Here is a 17520-nt window from a genome sequence, read left to right on the forward strand (position 1 = left end):
TAGCAGCAGCTTTTCTGGATATACAGAAGGACTAAATGCCACTACTGAGAGGGGGACTGCATACCCTCTCCATTTTCCACCACTACAGACGAACATTGTAATAGGAAATAGTAAATATTTGAGCGTAGTTTTTTCCCAGCAAATGTTATACTCCCTAGTGATTTGAAATGGGTTTCTGGGCTCAGTGAAGGATGTAAGGCGGCTCTGTAATATTATTTTTCTTCTTGACACTGAATAGAACAGTATTGTATTTTATGTAACAGTGTTTTTTCATTTTGCAGTGGGTTGATATTGTGTATCAAACATTGTCAATATAGGGATTTTTCTCGCTGCACTTTGGGTTTCGGTGGGTCCTGCTGCTAAAATGTGGCCAGGTATCCCCAAGGAAAATAAAAAGGTGAACTCCATCCCCTTTTCCCTTTAGGTTTAAAAACAAAAATCGCGCTCATGTCCTGTCCGTCTTTGCACAGGCAAAAGAAACATTGTCACAGTCAGAAACGAGAAAAAGTGTGTGAGTTCACCAATTGAATGTTTGCCTACTTTCAAGTCTTTCATTAAACTTCTGAAGCTTGAGTTAATCCTTGCTGTACATAGAACAAAAACTCGGCATTCAACAATTTAAAAAAGACAAGAGAGAGAGAGAGAAAGAGAGAGAGAGGGAGACGGGGGGGGGGGGGGGGGGGGGGGGGGGACTGGCCTGATCGCTACATATTCATATTCCTATGCAGGCGTTATCACTTAAAAGGCTTTCTAATTACAACAACAAGACAAAAACTCCTTGGATTCCTTCCAGACCCGCTAAATGATAAAATAAGCTTGCACTCTCTCTCCTTCTTAATCTCCGCAAAGCACCTTGGAGCCTCATCTCCCAAATACAGGCGAATGAATGTGAAAATGCCATTTAGAGATGCAGGTGTGACATTTGATAAGAAACTTCTGGATTAAATATGTTCTGCTAATGAGGAACCCAGCTACCCCATCAGGGCAAACTATTGGTGGGATTGTGTGCGCGCTGATAACATTCCACACGCAAACATCCAAATTCATTATTAATAAACAGCCGCAGTCTCTCTATCACACAGAAAGTCTGGATCCTTCAGTGGAGAGAGAGGGATGTTGCTTCTCATTAAGAGAGGCTAAGGAAAAGAGGGGGAGGTACAGGCGGTGTATGTGGCGGGGTAGGGGTATCAACTGTTTTCATATTTAGCTGTTTGGGGCTTTTTTTAGGGAGGGGGGGGGGAGACAATTTCAAAGGGTATGTTAATGGTGCATTGAACGTTGGAACAAAAGAGTTCAAAGTTTCAGGGGATCTGGCAATGAATGTAATTCTCTGGCTATAGCTAATACGGAAAAGAGGGGATAGCGGGCTAAGCCATTGGTGCAGTAGACTGGGAAGTCCCTGGCCCCAGCTTGACATTTATAACGATTTGGAGAAGATTAAAGCCGTATTACTGCTGTAGTCCATAATGTGGCTCTGTAATGAGGTGTGAGTGCATTACCGTCCTGTGGAAGTTAGCTGCTGTTTCAGACCTGTAAAGGAAAGAGAGAGGGAGAGAGAGAGAGAGAGAGAGAGAGAGAGAGAGAGAGGTGGTTTAAAGGAACGGGATACTTGACTGTATAGTGGTCATCTCCATTGGCCGGCAGTGAAAGACTCTGAGCCTGGAAGCTGGTGACGGGAATGAGAAAGGACTCTAGAGGCCTGCCAGAGGAAGTTGAGGCTGCCACCGTTGAAGACTTGTCAGTCTAAACCAGCTTAGTTCAGCCAGCCAGCAAAGTGTCTCAGACTGACAGACAGCACTTTGTTATTCGGACCAGTAACTGGAGGTCCATGTCTGCCGCCTGGAAATATTTTATATTCAAATAGAAATTACAAAGTTGAATGTGTTATTTCAAGCACAGAATTTGGCAGTGCACTTATTTTTTTTTTATTTTTTTTTTAAAGGTGCACACAAGCCCATATAATTCTAAAAAAAAATAAATAAATAAATAGCTGTAGGAATTCTGCCAGTACTCCATTTTGCTCAATTATTATTTTGGCCTGGTGGCTTTTTTACAGTACATAGTAAAAGGACACCGGTGCCAATTCTAAAGTCAGCCACAGAAAAAATGAATATTCTAAAAGGTGTTAAAAAATGCATGCGTTATCTGCAAAAATAAAAACACAGGTAATTTTGCGTTAGCGTGTGCAAATGAAGGTTGCAGGTGTCGTCCATCCATTTAAGCGGTCTTTATGATGTTAATTAGTTGTTAGCGTAATTTCCAGCCTCCGCCATCAACCGTGAGAAGTTCAGAGACCTGCTGTTAACTGAGAGTCAATGCCATGGCACTGTTTCAAGAGCTCCCAAACAGGACGGCCAGTGATAACGAACAGGTGATGGGGCCTGATGCCTATGGCAGCGGATATTGCAAAGACAATTGAATTCGTAGAGAGAAATGAATCTTCTGGACAGCATATCAAATGTTAAAACAACACACATTGCATGCAATTTGCTTATGCAGGAGGGTGATAAAGTGTGCTTATTTAAAAGATAAACAAAGGGGGAATCTAGTGCAGTAAATTGTGCATGTGTGTTTATTCCCTATGAGTAACACCAGAGGTTTATAGTCCCAGACACACCATCACAGGCACCCGTAGTTTATGGCTCCTCTGTTTGCGTGATAGCAGTATTTATGATATTGGAATTTATGTTGCACTGTATTTTCGCTGTCTGTGTGGTAGTGGTGGACTGTATTCAAAAGTGCTTCAGCAGATTTGGTATTTGTCTTGTGTTAGAATGAATGCCTTTGAATTCTGTCAGTTTCTGAGAGAGGTCAGATTCATTATCCACTCTGTAGTTCTCCGAGGAAGCGGGCCTCACAAGGTTAAATTCGACATTCCAAGTTTTTCTCCAGGAACGAAAGCCATTCGAATAGAGGAGTTCCATCTCCTCCGCCGCTGCAACAGCTAATCTTAACCCCTCGCAATAACATTTCCACTCCGCTTACTCCGACTCCAGACATATTTGCTCTCCCTTGCTGCTTGTGTCCTGTTAAGATTTAAACAGCAAACATAAAATGCAGAAGATAACCTGCGAAAGGCTTTGGAGAGACTTGACTCCTAACATTATTTTAAAGACCAGATCTGAGAGCTCCAGCGCAGCAGTCGGGAGCGATTATCTGCTGTGATCCCTCTCCGACGCACCAAAGTCATTCATCTGCCGATCCTCCAACCCCCCCCCCCACACACACACACACACACACACCACCGCCCCACCTCCCCACACACACCCCCTATGCAAAGGCAGACCCCTAATCATGTCGACACCGTGTGTCAGTGCCGTGGATGAGCAAGGCCTAGAGATGAGAACGGCTCTGTAAACATGGGCAGGCAGCGGGGAGCTTCCCTCTCCCCCCCACTCTGCTCGGAATAAGCAAACGGGAAGATTTAGGGATTTTGTCGGGGCCCAACTTTGTAGTATCGGCTCAGGGTCTTTTTTCGACGTTTTCCGGGGTGCTGCCTATGGGATATTGTTCTTAGCTTATGAAGTGCCGCCCGCCCGTTATAAGCTGTGTGTCTTTTGTCAATAGTATTACAATTTTGGAGCCGATTCTTATTCTTTTTTTTTTCTTTTTTTTTGGGTTGCTACTCCCTTGGATTTAACTCTTCACTATCCAGTGTAAGACTGGATAGACTGGATGTGTTTTGTTGTTGACCTTTGCTGTTGACCTCTAACACTCAGATAAACCAGCAGAATCTTTATGAGGAACTCTTATTATACTGCTGCAGCCATTTTTTATTTGACCTCTCTATTGTTATAAGTCAACTTTTTTTTTTTTCCAGCACTGTCGATTATGAACTATCATGACAGACCAGTAAATCTAGTATGCATCAACTCTGTGCATTCCATAAACAGGCTAATACAATTGGCTGTATCAAATGGGATGTATATTAACAGCAGCCGACTGTGCTCGCTTCCCTGTCAGGATTCTATTATGGAGCATGCTCCCGCCCCTTGTTTTGATACAGCGGTAATTTAAAGACCGATCTTAATTGACTTATTTTTTCCGCATGTCTGTCGGAGCTAGTGCATGCACTGCAATAAGAGTCTTGTTTCTTTATTGGGCCACACACAATGTACTGAGTTCAATTTTACCATTCATAATGAATGCAGCCTCGCCATTCAAATGCAGCCATAAGCACACAGCAGATAAGAATTTAATTAAATGTAGATTAAAACCAAACAGGAAAACACACTGGCTGATAATTTTTTATCACGTCCCCTGGTCATATTTTTTCCCTCATACTTTCGACTTGTTCTTCCTTGGGCTACATCTTTTCAGCTTGCCAAAAGTGGCGAAACACCTCACACATCTCACCGTGGCGCCGTGAGATTGTGTAAAATGCAAAACGAGGGGCGGTCACACGATTAATCAGAATCCTCGTGTCTGGGGAGGATGGAGGCTGGTGGAGGAGGGGGGGAACAGAGGTGCAAGGAAGGAATTAGTTGCTTCATCCCAAATTTGCATCATATTCCAAAGGACAATCCCAGCACTGTAGGCAAGGGGAAACATATCTCGCTCTCTGCAGGAACAATTAAATATTTTCTACAATACTGAATAAATGTCACCTTCAGTATCAAATTGTCCATACTTGCTAAACATGATGTTACAGTGAGTGCCTGGAAAGCATGCCTGAGCGGTGAGAAAGCGCTATTTTAGATGTGGACCACAGCCTCAACTAACATACTGTAACACACATTCAGGAGCTGTTCACCTCAGGCACTAATGGTGTGTTGAAATCCACTGGGGATACCAGGGAGCAAGAGACAACTATAGCATTGTCAGGGATTTCCCACTACTGAAATATTACGCTAGGGTGCATAATTACATTTTAAACACATATTAAACAAAAAATGTTTTTGACCCCTGTGGTGTATTTTTGGAGACATTTGCCTCAGTGATCCATTTCAATTATTATGAAAATCAAGTCAGTGGTCTTAAATATTGGACTGCAATCTTGGTGTTAATGCTCTGGTGTTAATTTGGGTTTTCTTCAGAAGAAGTACATTAATTCCCCACCATCTGGTGTACTTATCATGTAGCATATTTCACTTGCATCCAGCTTTCCTAACAGTTTCAGACAGCTGTTGGCTTACACAGCTACCTGAATGCCTCTTGAAAGATTATATTCTGCTTCTCAAAAGACAATTTTTCATCAGAAGCGATGGCCCCCATCTTCCACCTGCACACAGAGATTCTCCGTGACCTGCTCCGATAAGAACGAAACCCTCAAAAATTGCGTGACTGTAAATTATAATTTGGACTGGAACAATACAGTATTGTGCTGTTGCGTTAGTAGAAAGGTTATAAACACGGTCTTCCTGGCTTGGTAGTGCGACAGTGGACTTCACTTCACCACTTGTGCCATCGCTGCCTGCCTGCCTGCCTGCCTGCCTGCCTGCCTGCCTGCCTGCCTGCCTGCCTGCCACCTCCACAGCGGCTGACGCCACCGTGCCGCTGCCTGCCTGCCTGGCTGTGCCCGCGCCCGCCTGCCCACCGCGCCGGTGCTGCATCTCAGTTCCACTCTATTACCCTCACGCAGGCGATTGGCCTTTTCTGTGGGGAAAAGAGCAATTTCCTGTCGCAGTCTGTTTGATCAAGTGCTAAACCCTTGTGATCAATAGAGAGACAGATGTCGGCTCCAGATGGCCGCGTGGTGATACCTGGGGCAGCGCGGGGGCTTGCCAGGACGACAGAATGGCAATGAGCAAGGGCAGCGGCTGCGCTCCCGTTGCACCAGCCACCGAGACACAATGTGACAAACGCAATTAGGCCTTTTAGCTGCAGATTATTTATTTCTCTTGCAAACCGACAGAAAATTTAATTAGCACATACTTTAAGCAATATGTAGAATTACAGGGGTGCAGAGACACAGGGCATGCTGGGATGTTGCACCGGTGGCTGCTCTGTATGTGTGTGTATGTGTGTGTGTGTGTGGGTGTGTGTGTATGTATTCATTCTGTCTACTGCTGTGCTGTGCATACCAGACCGGCATGCGCTTAAACAAGGCACACATAAGCTTTGCATTGGGCAAATATGTAAGTTTTAAAGCACAAATCGATGTCATAAGTATTCATGAAGAGAAATGTGTAACCTCATAAATTCCATTCCCCCTGACCAGATCAATAATGCTGCATTCCAAAATGGTTGACAGGTGCATCTCTCTGGCTCTCTATCCTTCTGGAGAGGAGAAAAAAAAAACTGCTAACGCCAGAAGGCCAAAATAGACCTTTCCAAAGAGGAGAGGGAGAGGAGAGAGGGTCCCATTTTTTAAACGGCAAGCATTTGCATTAGGGCTGGCATCCACCGTGCACACACACACACACGCATGCACACACATAAACGCACACACACACACACACTCAGACTGGCCAGCCAGCCCATGTGGCGTAGGGCCGGAGCCATGTTGGAGGAACCACTGAGGCGCGTGGCGATGGCGCGGCGCTCTCCCAGGAAAACCGAGCTCGCTTGGCGTTGGACCTCCGCCGTTCACCTGCTCCCACCGAGGCATGATGGGTAGGGGGACGCGGGCCATGGGACCGCAGCTGGGGGGTGGGGAGGGGTTGGGTCTGCTGCGGCGCGCGACACAGCGGCGTCCTGTCACGAGGGGTCTTCTGGTCCCATTAGCAGGGCTTGGTCAGAACGGGCCCCCAACCAGCCTGCCGCCCCAGCAGGGGCCGCAGTAAACACATGTCGACTGGCCGCAACCAGGACTCAGGCAGCCCTACCCGCCGCGCAGCACAGCTAATAGAGTGCTCAATGGGACAAACCTGTCTAAATAAAGAATAAAGCAGAGTAGAGGGAAGAGGAGCCAGTCAGAGTATTCCTTTAATAGCGTACTTGACTTTAGTGTGGAGAGGGAGGAGCTGACTGTGTGTGGCAGCTAATGAGGGAGAACAGCTTTGTACTGTAGCCTTGTCTTAAGGAATTTGTGGCTGCTATTGTCTCAGACTGACAGCAGAGCTCAGATGTGGTGCGTGCAACATAGGAAGTGTGAAATATGCTCAATATCTATTTACTGCTTAGAGAAAAAAGTTAAAAATTTGTCTGGAAAAATGTAAAGGGGAAAATTATACTAAATTGATACTAATTTGTATCATATAATGGTTTGTTTGTAAATCATAATAAAACAGGTGCTGTTTCTATTTCAAAATATTCCTCCTTTAATTGATTTAATACATTTCAGTCAGCAAACTTTCACATGTAAATGAATAAATTTGTATAACAAATTGAAACCCAAATACTCAAGCTCTTCCATGGCACTCTAATAGACCAATAAAAACGGCTTGCTAATTCACATTTGTAATTTTTTTTTCTGTCTCCCTCAACATTACAACACTATTAGCAGGCAAACATCCCCTTGCCAGTATCGTTCTCACTGCATTGAAACAGCCACATGAATCTCCAGAGACCTGCCAGAGAAATGCCATTTAATTTCCAAGTGAAGCATCTAATTTTTAAAACTGTAAAACATTTCTTGAATCGCTCCGTTGCTAGAAACAAGGATGCTGTTTTTTTTCCCAACTGTTTTTGTCTTCAAACAATTCATAAATGTGTGTTGAATGACATTGTTCGGTGTGGTGTGGTGGTTTTATGTCTTTGTTGCCTGTGAATGTATACTGTAGAGAGAGCGTGTATGAGGCTCCCCTGGGAGGACTTTTTAATTTGTGGATTCTGACCTGCGTGCCATTCGCTCAAGGCCATCCATGAGCTCTCGGTGCTGGCTATCATCTGCAAAACACTTGATGCTAAAATTAGTCTGGACACTGTAGTGCGAAGGAGTGAAATCTGGGGTTTGGGGTGTCAGGCAAGGCAAGGCAAGGCAGGACTCGATAAACACATATTTACTGAACAATGTTTCTTTTTCCTGGAAAGTGGAAGATTGTTTTGCCTCTTACAATTTTCATTTGGAATTTTTAGAAATAAAATATCAAGCGTGTTAAAAAGTGTCAGAGGCATCCTGGCATGCCTGATGACTGCCATTACACATATGCAGCTGAGAACAGACAAAAGATTTTGAAGATTTGTTTTTTAAAAAAACCACACAGGACATTTTAACCGTACAGCGTAATTTCATGCCAAAGATCAAGTCAAAATTAAGCCAGAAGAATGGCTTTTCCCCCAAATGCATTGCTCATGAGAGTAAGGTCTTTACCACCTACCTGCATGGATGTATAGGCAGACTGGCTGCTATGCTGCTATGCCATGTCTGAGGTGTCTCTGCATCGACAGAGCATCATCACAGCAAAACATCCACCGGCTGCACGGCTGCAGCTTTAGCATGAGAAGAGTGCCTCCTAGTGGCCAAGGAAAATATCATAGGAGGAGGAGGCGGAAGAGAGAGAGAAAGAGAGAGAGGGAGAGAACGAGAGTCAATCTGTGTCAATGCTTCGGTGAAATAATAGTACAGTCAGCTAATTCCGGTTTAGTGCACCGTCAATAATAGTGAGCTTGTTTGACCCTGTGAATGTTGTTCCCTCTCAGGTCTAACTCAGCGCTTTCCCTCCTGCTCGCTCTGGGTTGTGTTCTGATGACGGTTTGACAGCCATGAGTCATCCTAATGTGTTCGGCTGTGATGATCCAGAAACAGTCTAAATATTTACCAATATTCATGAGGAGGATTTGTTTAGTTTTTGTAGGAGCGCTGTCTGCTGTCAGGTGCAGATACAGATATTATTCATTGACATTTTACGATTCATATTTTTCACCGGTAAGATTCAGGCATTTTTTTTATTTTTTTTTTGGGGGGGTGTGTTGCGCTGTAATTTCCCTCTCCCTAGACAAAGCCTTGTTAAAAATCTAGAAGCAGTTAACAACATGCAGCTACTTGATATTCGTAGGTGCGAGGAGCCGGTTCCCATTTGACCAGGAGGAGTTGGAGCTGATTTGAAGACAAGAAGAGTAGAGGTCTTTAATTACAACCCTCTCTGTGGCTTCAGGCACCACTGGCCCCACTTCACAATTAAGACCAACAGTTAGCACAGAGCCAATGGACAGAGAGGAGAACTTTAAGGGCCAGAATAGCCAAAGCAAAGAAAAAGCAGTTTCCAAATCACTGTCAGGCTTTATAGAGGCTTGAAATATGAGAAGGAGAAATATGAGATGGTCACAAAATTTGAAATTTTCAGTTCTATATGAGTGTATGTACACAAACACAGATACTCATACCTACACTTGCTCAACCACTGCCATTTATCAAAGTGAACTGTGATGCTTTATAATACATGAGCCATGATGCATTCAGATAATGCCAGTGTGCTACTGTTAGTTTTCCCAAAAGCCCCGTTCTCCCTTGCCATAATATGTGGTTGTGGTGCAGTGGGACTGTACTCCAGTGCTGTAATGGCCTCTGCAATGGTAATGTGTTTGGACAGATGGGAGAGGCAAGTGCTGATGTGCTTAACTACGCATTTTACAGCTAAACTATTAAAGAGTTGTGCTGTTTACACACCAACATTTGAATACCTGTCTTCAGGCCAGTTTAATTATCCAGGCCCTTCTGTTATTTCTGCTGCTTTGTTGTCTCTCAGCTCTGCACAAGGCATGAGAGATTTGTTTGCGGCTTCATTAAGATATGGTTGGTGGTAGCGGTGCGCAGGGAGCAAAAAAAAAAAAAAAAAAAACTATTTCATTCCTGCTCGAGTATCTCACACTCTCCTCTCCCTGCCACCCCCATACATACACAGATACTGTACACATCCGTTTTCTTATAAAGTCATTTAAAGTGAGGAAATTAAAAATGCCCTGTGATGCCTGCACTTTGAAATCTCTTGGGGCTTTAGGCAAAGGGGAGGGACACACACCCCCACCCCGTGCGATTCATCCTTAGACGTTTGATTAGTGTATAAGTACTTATAGGGGAAAGGGGCTTGCATTATAATTTTGTTTCATGAATTCCTTCATATGTTCATCTTCAACTGCATGTTCAAATAAACCATTAATCAAAGGGAAGAGAGGGAAGAGGGCATTTAGCCAGCAGAGCCATAGTCTCAGGGCCTCAGTGAGCTGGTGGATATGGTATTGAGAGACTGTAGGAAGCAGTGGTTTTTAATTATCTGGACTACGTACAGGATGCCGTTTTTGATTGTTTTAATGAGGCAGCTGGCCTATTGTCTCCCCTTAATTCCTCCATTGTTTTTAGAATATGTCATAGTTCTTTATTCTTTTATCAGGTGCTCTGCAGGAGGATTTAGACAATAGCCTTCATTCCAACTGCATTGGCCACTGCACAAAGGCAGCTCACTGCAGACAGTTAGCAGGCAAACAAGTGCAAATCACAAGCTGCACTTTTTCCAGCCTTTTCCCTAGTTTCAAGACTTGTGGTTTTGGTCTTTCACTCTAACTCTTGACCCGCTCCTCCCGGTGCCATTCATACAGATCATGCCATTGTCATAGGTAGTTAACCTGTGTTTCTGCGATTTAGATCACGTGCCATAAAAAGGCTGTCAGAGGAAGACAGCCATGGGGAAAATGAGGAATCTTTAGAGAAAGCTCCTCCTTGGAATATTGTTTTTGTCTTGAACACCTGACAAATCTGTGCAGTCTATTTTTCTATGGCAGGCATTTGCAGTGCATCTGTGTGCATAGATGCATGTGTGCACGGTAATTTGCATGCCTGTGTGGATAGATACATGCATGTAGGTATACATGTGTGCATGTGTGCGTGCAAATGTGTGCATGTTATGGCTGCACAATCAATCGTATGTAACTGTATATTGCAATTTTAGTTTCCTGAATTACTAATCTAAAATATTGACCTATAGCAATATTGAGGAATTTAATTTCTCTCAGAACCCCTGTTTTATTTGAAAATAGTCAAGATCTTGATATAAGCTGCAAAAAGTGCAGTAAAAACTGTGCCACAAATCATTGAAATGAACAATTAATATTAATATTTCTGATCACAATATCTTGCAAAAAATGGGTATTATAATTTGAGCCATAATTGTGCAGCCCAAGTGCATGTGGCTTGCTGCCTCTCTGCCTTGTCTTGGTTGGTTCACTGTACTGTAGCAGAGTGCTGCCTCAGTGTTTTGTGTAGCTCAGTAAAACTGGGACATTCAGTCCTAAAACTCACTTCCAGCATTCTCACACACAACAGATGGATCTGTAGCATCCTTGGCTGAAGGGATCCAATCTCTGTGCCTATTCTGTTGTCAAATTGCAGTAAAACATTTTCATCAGACTCTACATAATCTACTTCAGTTCAGCTGAGGAGAGCATACAGTATCTTTGATTTGGATTGATCCAAAAACAGCGATTTGTATCTGAGTATCAGGGCCTAGTTCGTAATTCTCTTTGTAAGCCGAGCGCCTCTGAACTAAAAGATCTTTACAGAGGAGAGAAACTTTTGTGGCTATGACTGCGATATATTCCCCGCCATTGTCAGTGGCAGTTTGTATCTACCTTGATGGTAACTTGGGCAGACAGTGGAGAGGAGTTTTGTTATTTTAATTAGGAGATAAAAATTCAAAGGGCCTCTCCAGGCAGTGTGTGGTATGACAGAATCAAAACGATGAAGTGGAGCGGCCTGAAGTGTGTGTCTCGTCACAGCAGATTGGCCGACAGATAGGCACTGCTCTTTAAAGTGGCGCTGACATGCACACGCACGTGCACACACAGACACACACATACACACACACACACAGAAAGAGAGAGAGAAAGAGAGACTGCACACAAATGGGACTTTGAAAGATAGCATATTTTAATACCATTTCACTCCTTTGACACGTTTGTGCTGGTCTAATTTTCAGTGCTTCACCAGCAGATAGGAAGGGCCAGAAAGGTTTTAATCAAAACAGCGATGTGAAATCTGAAATATTCAATTTTGAATTGAAATAATGGGGCAATTCATTCTAGAAACTTAACAATGATTTATACATAATGCATGCCATGGTAGTGTAAAATAATGGCGGCTCTGTTTCCATGCCTTGGTTTTCCATTTCTAATAAATCCACAGAAAAGTGGATTGTTTTTATACGGAGCCTCACTTGAGCACCTTAACCCTGTCTACGGGGCAGTTTTAAACCCGGTGATTCATAGGTTTTGTGTAAACATGAGTAATCAGTGTTCCAGATGGGTGGGGTGTCTCTCGCTGCGTCCCCCTGCCTCCACACCTCTCCTCAGGACTCTCTTTATTCCACATCAGCCAGGGCTCAAATCACAGGTCCCCTCTCAGCCTGACACTCCGTCGGTATGTTTGCACATCTTTGAAAGCTAACAGCGTGCTTTAATTAATTGTCCAGCTTTCCTCAGAAACAATGTCCTAATTCTGCCATTTAGCGGGAGCGTATCATAGTTTGTTGTTATCTCCCCAGCCAGATTTCTGTAAATAGTCATATTAAAAACTTTAATCTCTTCAATGGAAAATGAAGTGCAGCTGAAAAGCCTGTCATGTGCTGAGATAAATATTATCTAAGCTAAAACCTCCACTCTCTCCCTCTCCCCCCTTCCTTCCTCCTGCTCCCCCCCCCCCCTTTCTCTGACTTAATGAATATGTTCAGAAGATTTCAGAGGAATGTTTAATCCCAAAACACAACAATCTAATAATATGGAGGACCTGTCTCAGTGTGCGAGCAGACAGCAGCACTGTAGGCTACAGTTTACCCCAGCTGAGGTGCCATGCTTCTGGAAATAAGCGCCGATTGCCTTTGTATAGAAGTCACAATGAAATGCAAACATGAATTCTTCACCTTGTTATAGCTTCTTGTTAGATTCCCCATACATAACATACATATATTTAACAATAAATGCTGAAAAATGTACACGGTTTTTATTTTCTCGCATTTTTCTATCAATATCCCCTTACTTTTACCTCCTGGAAAAAGGTGTATTTTTAGTGGTTACTTCATGGTGTAGCAGTAGGCGTACATAAACATTCCAACCAATAATACCATCACAGACACCACACACACACACATACACACCCCTCCCATCATATAAAACCTGCAACTTGGCAGCTTTCAAAGTGAAACGAGAGGCAACATGGTAGAGCGGTGCATTTTCGGGTGTTCTCCCCCAAAAATCCTGCTTCCTTTTCCTAAGACACCATGGTTGTGTCCCGATAGCTGGAATTGATTAATTTTGGTTTGAATTTTTGAACACTTTTGAACAGTCCCTCCTCGCATTATGTCCTGCCCCAACATTGTTATACATCAAATACGGAGGCAAGACACTGTCGAATTGCTGTTTCTCTAAATTTAGTACATTTTGTGCTTATATTCCACACCAACCAAGGTTCACACAAACACCATTTCCTCCTTTGCCGCATCACCCTGACATCTGAAGCCAAACTATCTATGTATACGCACAACGAAAGCATTCTTTACTTTCCCAGCTTGCATTTAAATGTCTCCTCTATCTCTATTTTGTCCAGGTGGCCAACTGTGGTGCACCACCACCAAGAACATGATGGAGGGCGAGGAGCTGGTGGCGTTTGCGGTGGACTTTGACTCGCGTCTGCAGGCGGTGAACCACATGTCTCTGAGCGAGGGCATGTACCCAGCCAGGCTGCTGGACAGCATCCAGCTCCTGCCGCAGCAGGCCGCAATGGCTTCCATCCTGCCCACTGCCATCGTCAACAGTGAGTGGCCACACACACACACACACACACACGTACACAAAGCTGGACCAAGATGTACTTTTGTATAGATACACACAATCACACGCGCACACTTGCTCTCGTTCTCTGCTGCACTGTCTGTCTCCCTATCTCTCTCTCTGTCTCTCTCTTACTCTCTCTCTCACACACACACACATGCACACACACCACAGTCCACAGTCTGCACTCAGTCACCTGCTTAACAAGGAGCGTCGTCTCCGCCGGGCGTAGATTAACCCAGATGAGTCTCTGTGCTGGAGATAAGAGCCATCGACCTTCAAGTTTTGGGTTCACATAAACACACTGAGGCTCAAACTAACCTGTTAATTGCAAAATACACGCCTCATGCAAATAGTGTGTTTGTTTACTTAGCGAGGGCTATCTGGGTTCAGCTCAACAGGGAGGCTTCTGTAAGCAGATGGTCCAGTGTTCTTGTTTGCCCTTGAGAAAGGGCACCAACCCAGTGGTAGCAACATAGCGATATGCGGCAGCTGAGGATTTGGTAGAAAAGCCTTTTAACATTGGCTTTGAGAGTCAGAGCTATAGAAGTATAGAAGGTGTGTGTATGTGTGTGCCCACGTGTGTGAGTCCTTTATCTTTATATTTAGGCGTGAATATGACAGCATCCTAATATTATGTCCCCTCTGTCCCTTTCTGTGTCCCTCCAGAGGACATCTTCCCCTGCAAGGCATGTGGGATCTGGTATCGCAGTGAGAGGAACCTGCAGGCCCATCTGATGTACTATTGCAGCGGGCGGCAGAGGGAGCCAGAGACCGTAGTGGAGGAGAACGACAGCGGACCCCACCAGACCCCCAGCATCTGCCCCTTCCCACAGTGCAACAAGAGCTTCTCCGGAGCCAGGGCCTTGGAAATGCACCTGAGCACCTCACACAGTGGTGAGAGGAACTGTCATGCATGATGGAGATTATTTTATCTTTTTTTTTTTTTTTACAGAGCAGTTTCTAACTTTTACCAGAGATACCAGAGATTTGTGTGATTGTTAGAGATTGTTATTTGTCAATTATTTTGATAAAGAAACAGTTCCTGAAAAGTGTTACCAGAAAAATGACAGTTTTACACAGGTTTGTGAAAATGACTGTCATTTCTGTTCTGAAATATACATATCCTGCTGTCAGCTAGCACAGTTGACAGTTTATACTTGAGCAAAAAAAAATCTAGGGGATGGGAATAAGCTTGGCATAATGCATGAGCGTTTGATGGTTTCTACAGTTAACTCTAAAGGAGAAGTGGGAGGCGAGATTCTGAGCATTTCTCCCTTTTATCTCCTTCACAGGTGTCAAAATGGAAGAGAGCCTCCCTCCTGGCACCAGCTTGAAATGCACAATCTGTAACTACACGGCAGATTCTCTTATTACATTCCAGCATCACATCATGTCTCACCTGTCACAGGCGGCCTTCAGATGCAATCACTGCCATATCAGCTTCCAGAGCCACAGGGAACTCTTACAGCATCAGGACTTACATGGGCACGGCAGCAAACTTCACAGGGAGGGCGACGGCACTGAGCATTCCCCCAGGGGGCCTGAGGAAAGCCTCCAGCAGCAGCAGCAGCAGGCCCGCGCTGAGCTGGCCAACAGGAAGGATGCTCTGCTGGGAAGTCCCAAAGGAGCCCTCAACAAGGAGACCAGCACAGAGGGAGAGGCCGACAAGGCTGAGAAGAAGCCCATGCTGTCTGTTCAGAAGGGAGACGCCCACCCAGGCAGCAAGGCCAGTTTTTCTTACACTAGGATCAAGTCTGAGCCCTCCAGCCCCCGGCTGGCCTCCTCCCCTGTGCAGCATAACATGCCTACATTTCCCATGGGCCCCTTCTTGTCTCAGTTTGCTTTCTCCCAGGACATTTCAGTAGTCCCGCAGGCTTCAGAGATTCTGGCTAAAATGTCGGAGCTGGTTCACCGGAGGCTGCGCCATGGAGGGAACAGCTACCCCCCTGTCATCTACAGCCCTCTTATGCCCAAAGGGGCCACCTGTTTCGAATGCAATATCACCTTCAACAACCTGGACAACTATTTGGTCCACAAAAAGCACTACTGTAACAGCCGCTGGCAGCACATGGCAAAGTCCCCTGACTTCTCCGGCCTGTCAGACAAGGTCCCTGAGGCGGTGAGCCCCAACAGCGGCCACAGTTCAGTTAGCATGCTGGCCGGCTGCCACCCCACAGAGGCCGACAGCCACCTCATGCAGTCCGCCTGTCTGAACTCCAGTGTTTTGGACATGATCAATGCGGGGACCAAAGGGCCCGATAAGGATCTAACAGGACAGGTGAAGAAGGTCTCCACCCCGACTGGCACTGAGGAGAGGCTGAACGGCAAGCAGATGGAGGGGAAAAGCCCCAGTACGGGCTTGGTGGAGAGTGACAATGATCCAAACAAGACGACCTGCGAAGCCTGCAACATCACCTTCAGCCGCCACGAGACCTACATGGTCCACAAGCAGTACTACTGCGCCACCCGTCATGACCCACCCATGAAACGCATGTCTGCCAACAAGGTGCCCTCCATGCAGAGGACCATGAGGACCCGCAAGCGCAGGAAGATGTATGAGATGTGTCTCCCTGACCAGGACCACCCGAGGCCCCCCATGGGCCAGCCGGGGTTCCTGGGGGTCCCTCCCATGGGGAACCCTTGTACATCCCAGGAGGCTGTAGAGAGCCTAGCAGACCGCTTCCACCCTCGCTGTGATGTCTTCCCAGGTATGGTACCCAAACACCTGGAGGCCTCCCTTACTGTCACTAAATCTATTCTGGCTCCCAAATGCAATACCATGGAGCAGCAGGAGCTGGACGCCCCCATTGATCTCAGCAAAAAGTGTTCGCCAGTCTCTGACAAGACATGTAGCTCCCCTAAAAGACTGTTGGACTATCACGAATGTACGGTGTGCAAGATAAGTTTTAACAAAGTGGAGAACTACCTGGCGCACAAACAGAACTTTTGCCCTGTGACAGCCGTCGCCGCTGCCGCCCAGCAGCAGCAACAACAACAGCAGCAGCAGCAACAACACAATGAGATTGGCAGCCTGGAGCCGACCATGTTCCCAGACGTGAAGAGTGAAGGCAATAACAACCCTGATGACGTCTACGATAAGAGCCCAGGCAAATGTGAGAAGAATGGCAACGGGAAGATGATGGTGCAGAATGGAGGCATGTTCCCCCCTCACCTGGGGCCGGGGCTCAAGCCTTTCGCTGAGCCCCAGCTCATCCCATCTAAAGACGAGAACAAGAATATGTTTCTGCCCCACTGCCTTTATCCCGGAGCAATAAAGAAGGTGAAAGGTGCTGAGCAAATATCGCCGTATTTCGGGATAAAGCCAACCGATTACGTGACGGGGGGGCTGGTGATGCAGGGAGAGCCCAGCGAACAGGAGCAGAGCGTTAATGGAGGCGGAGGTGGAGGGGGAGGGGGAGGAGGAGCAGAGACAGGGACACCCAGAGAGCAGGCCCAGCCGCCTGCTGCTAATGGCTGCCCCCACCCTGGCAAGGAGCCCCTTCCCCTGCTGCCCAAAAACCGGGGCATGGTCATCGTCAACGGGGGGCACAAGCCCGAGGAGCGTTCGGGCACGGCTCCACCTCAGCAGGAGAACCAGTCCCATAACCCCCAGCAGCCAGACGGCCACCCCCCCACTCCCTCACCTACGTGGGGCGCTGAGAACCAGGCCGACTCCAACGAGAACGTGTCGCCCTCCTCCAAGTCCCCAAATGAGGAGGCGGCACCCGCGGCCAATAAAGGCGTGAACGGCTCGGCCCAGGCTCCTGGAAGCGGCAAGTACTGCCGCCTCTGTGATATCCAGTTCAACAACCTGTCAAACTTTATTACCCATAAGAAGTTTTACTGTTCATCACATGCTGCAGAGCATGTAAAATAAGT

The 17520-nt window shown here is 45.9% G+C and overlaps 1 protein-coding gene across 1 annotated transcript in view; it reads left to right on the forward strand.

The window, feature by feature from the left end:
- zfpm2a (zinc finger protein, FOG family member 2a) overlaps nucleotides 1-17518 on the forward strand; it is a 42885-nt gene extending 25367 nt beyond the window's left edge. Inside the window, exons 3-7 of the mRNA XM_071902462.1 lie at nucleotides 13415-13621; nucleotides 14308-14535; nucleotides 14934-16603; nucleotides 16649-17024; nucleotides 17064-17518. Of these exons, the coding sequence (XP_071758563.1) occupies nucleotides 13415-13621; nucleotides 14308-14535; nucleotides 14934-16603; nucleotides 16649-17024; nucleotides 17064-17518 (2936 nt within the window). The remainder of the gene's footprint in view (nucleotides 1-13414; nucleotides 13622-14307; nucleotides 14536-14933; nucleotides 16604-16648; nucleotides 17025-17063) is intronic.
- The last annotated feature ends 2 nt before the right edge of the window (nucleotides 17519-17520 follow it).

Source organism: Centroberyx gerrardi, chromosome 12 (assembly GCF_048128805.1).
Source record: "Centroberyx gerrardi isolate f3 chromosome 12, fCenGer3.hap1.cur.20231027, whole genome shotgun sequence".
Taxonomy (NCBI): Eukaryota; Metazoa; Chordata; class Actinopteri; order Beryciformes; family Berycidae; genus Centroberyx; species Centroberyx gerrardi.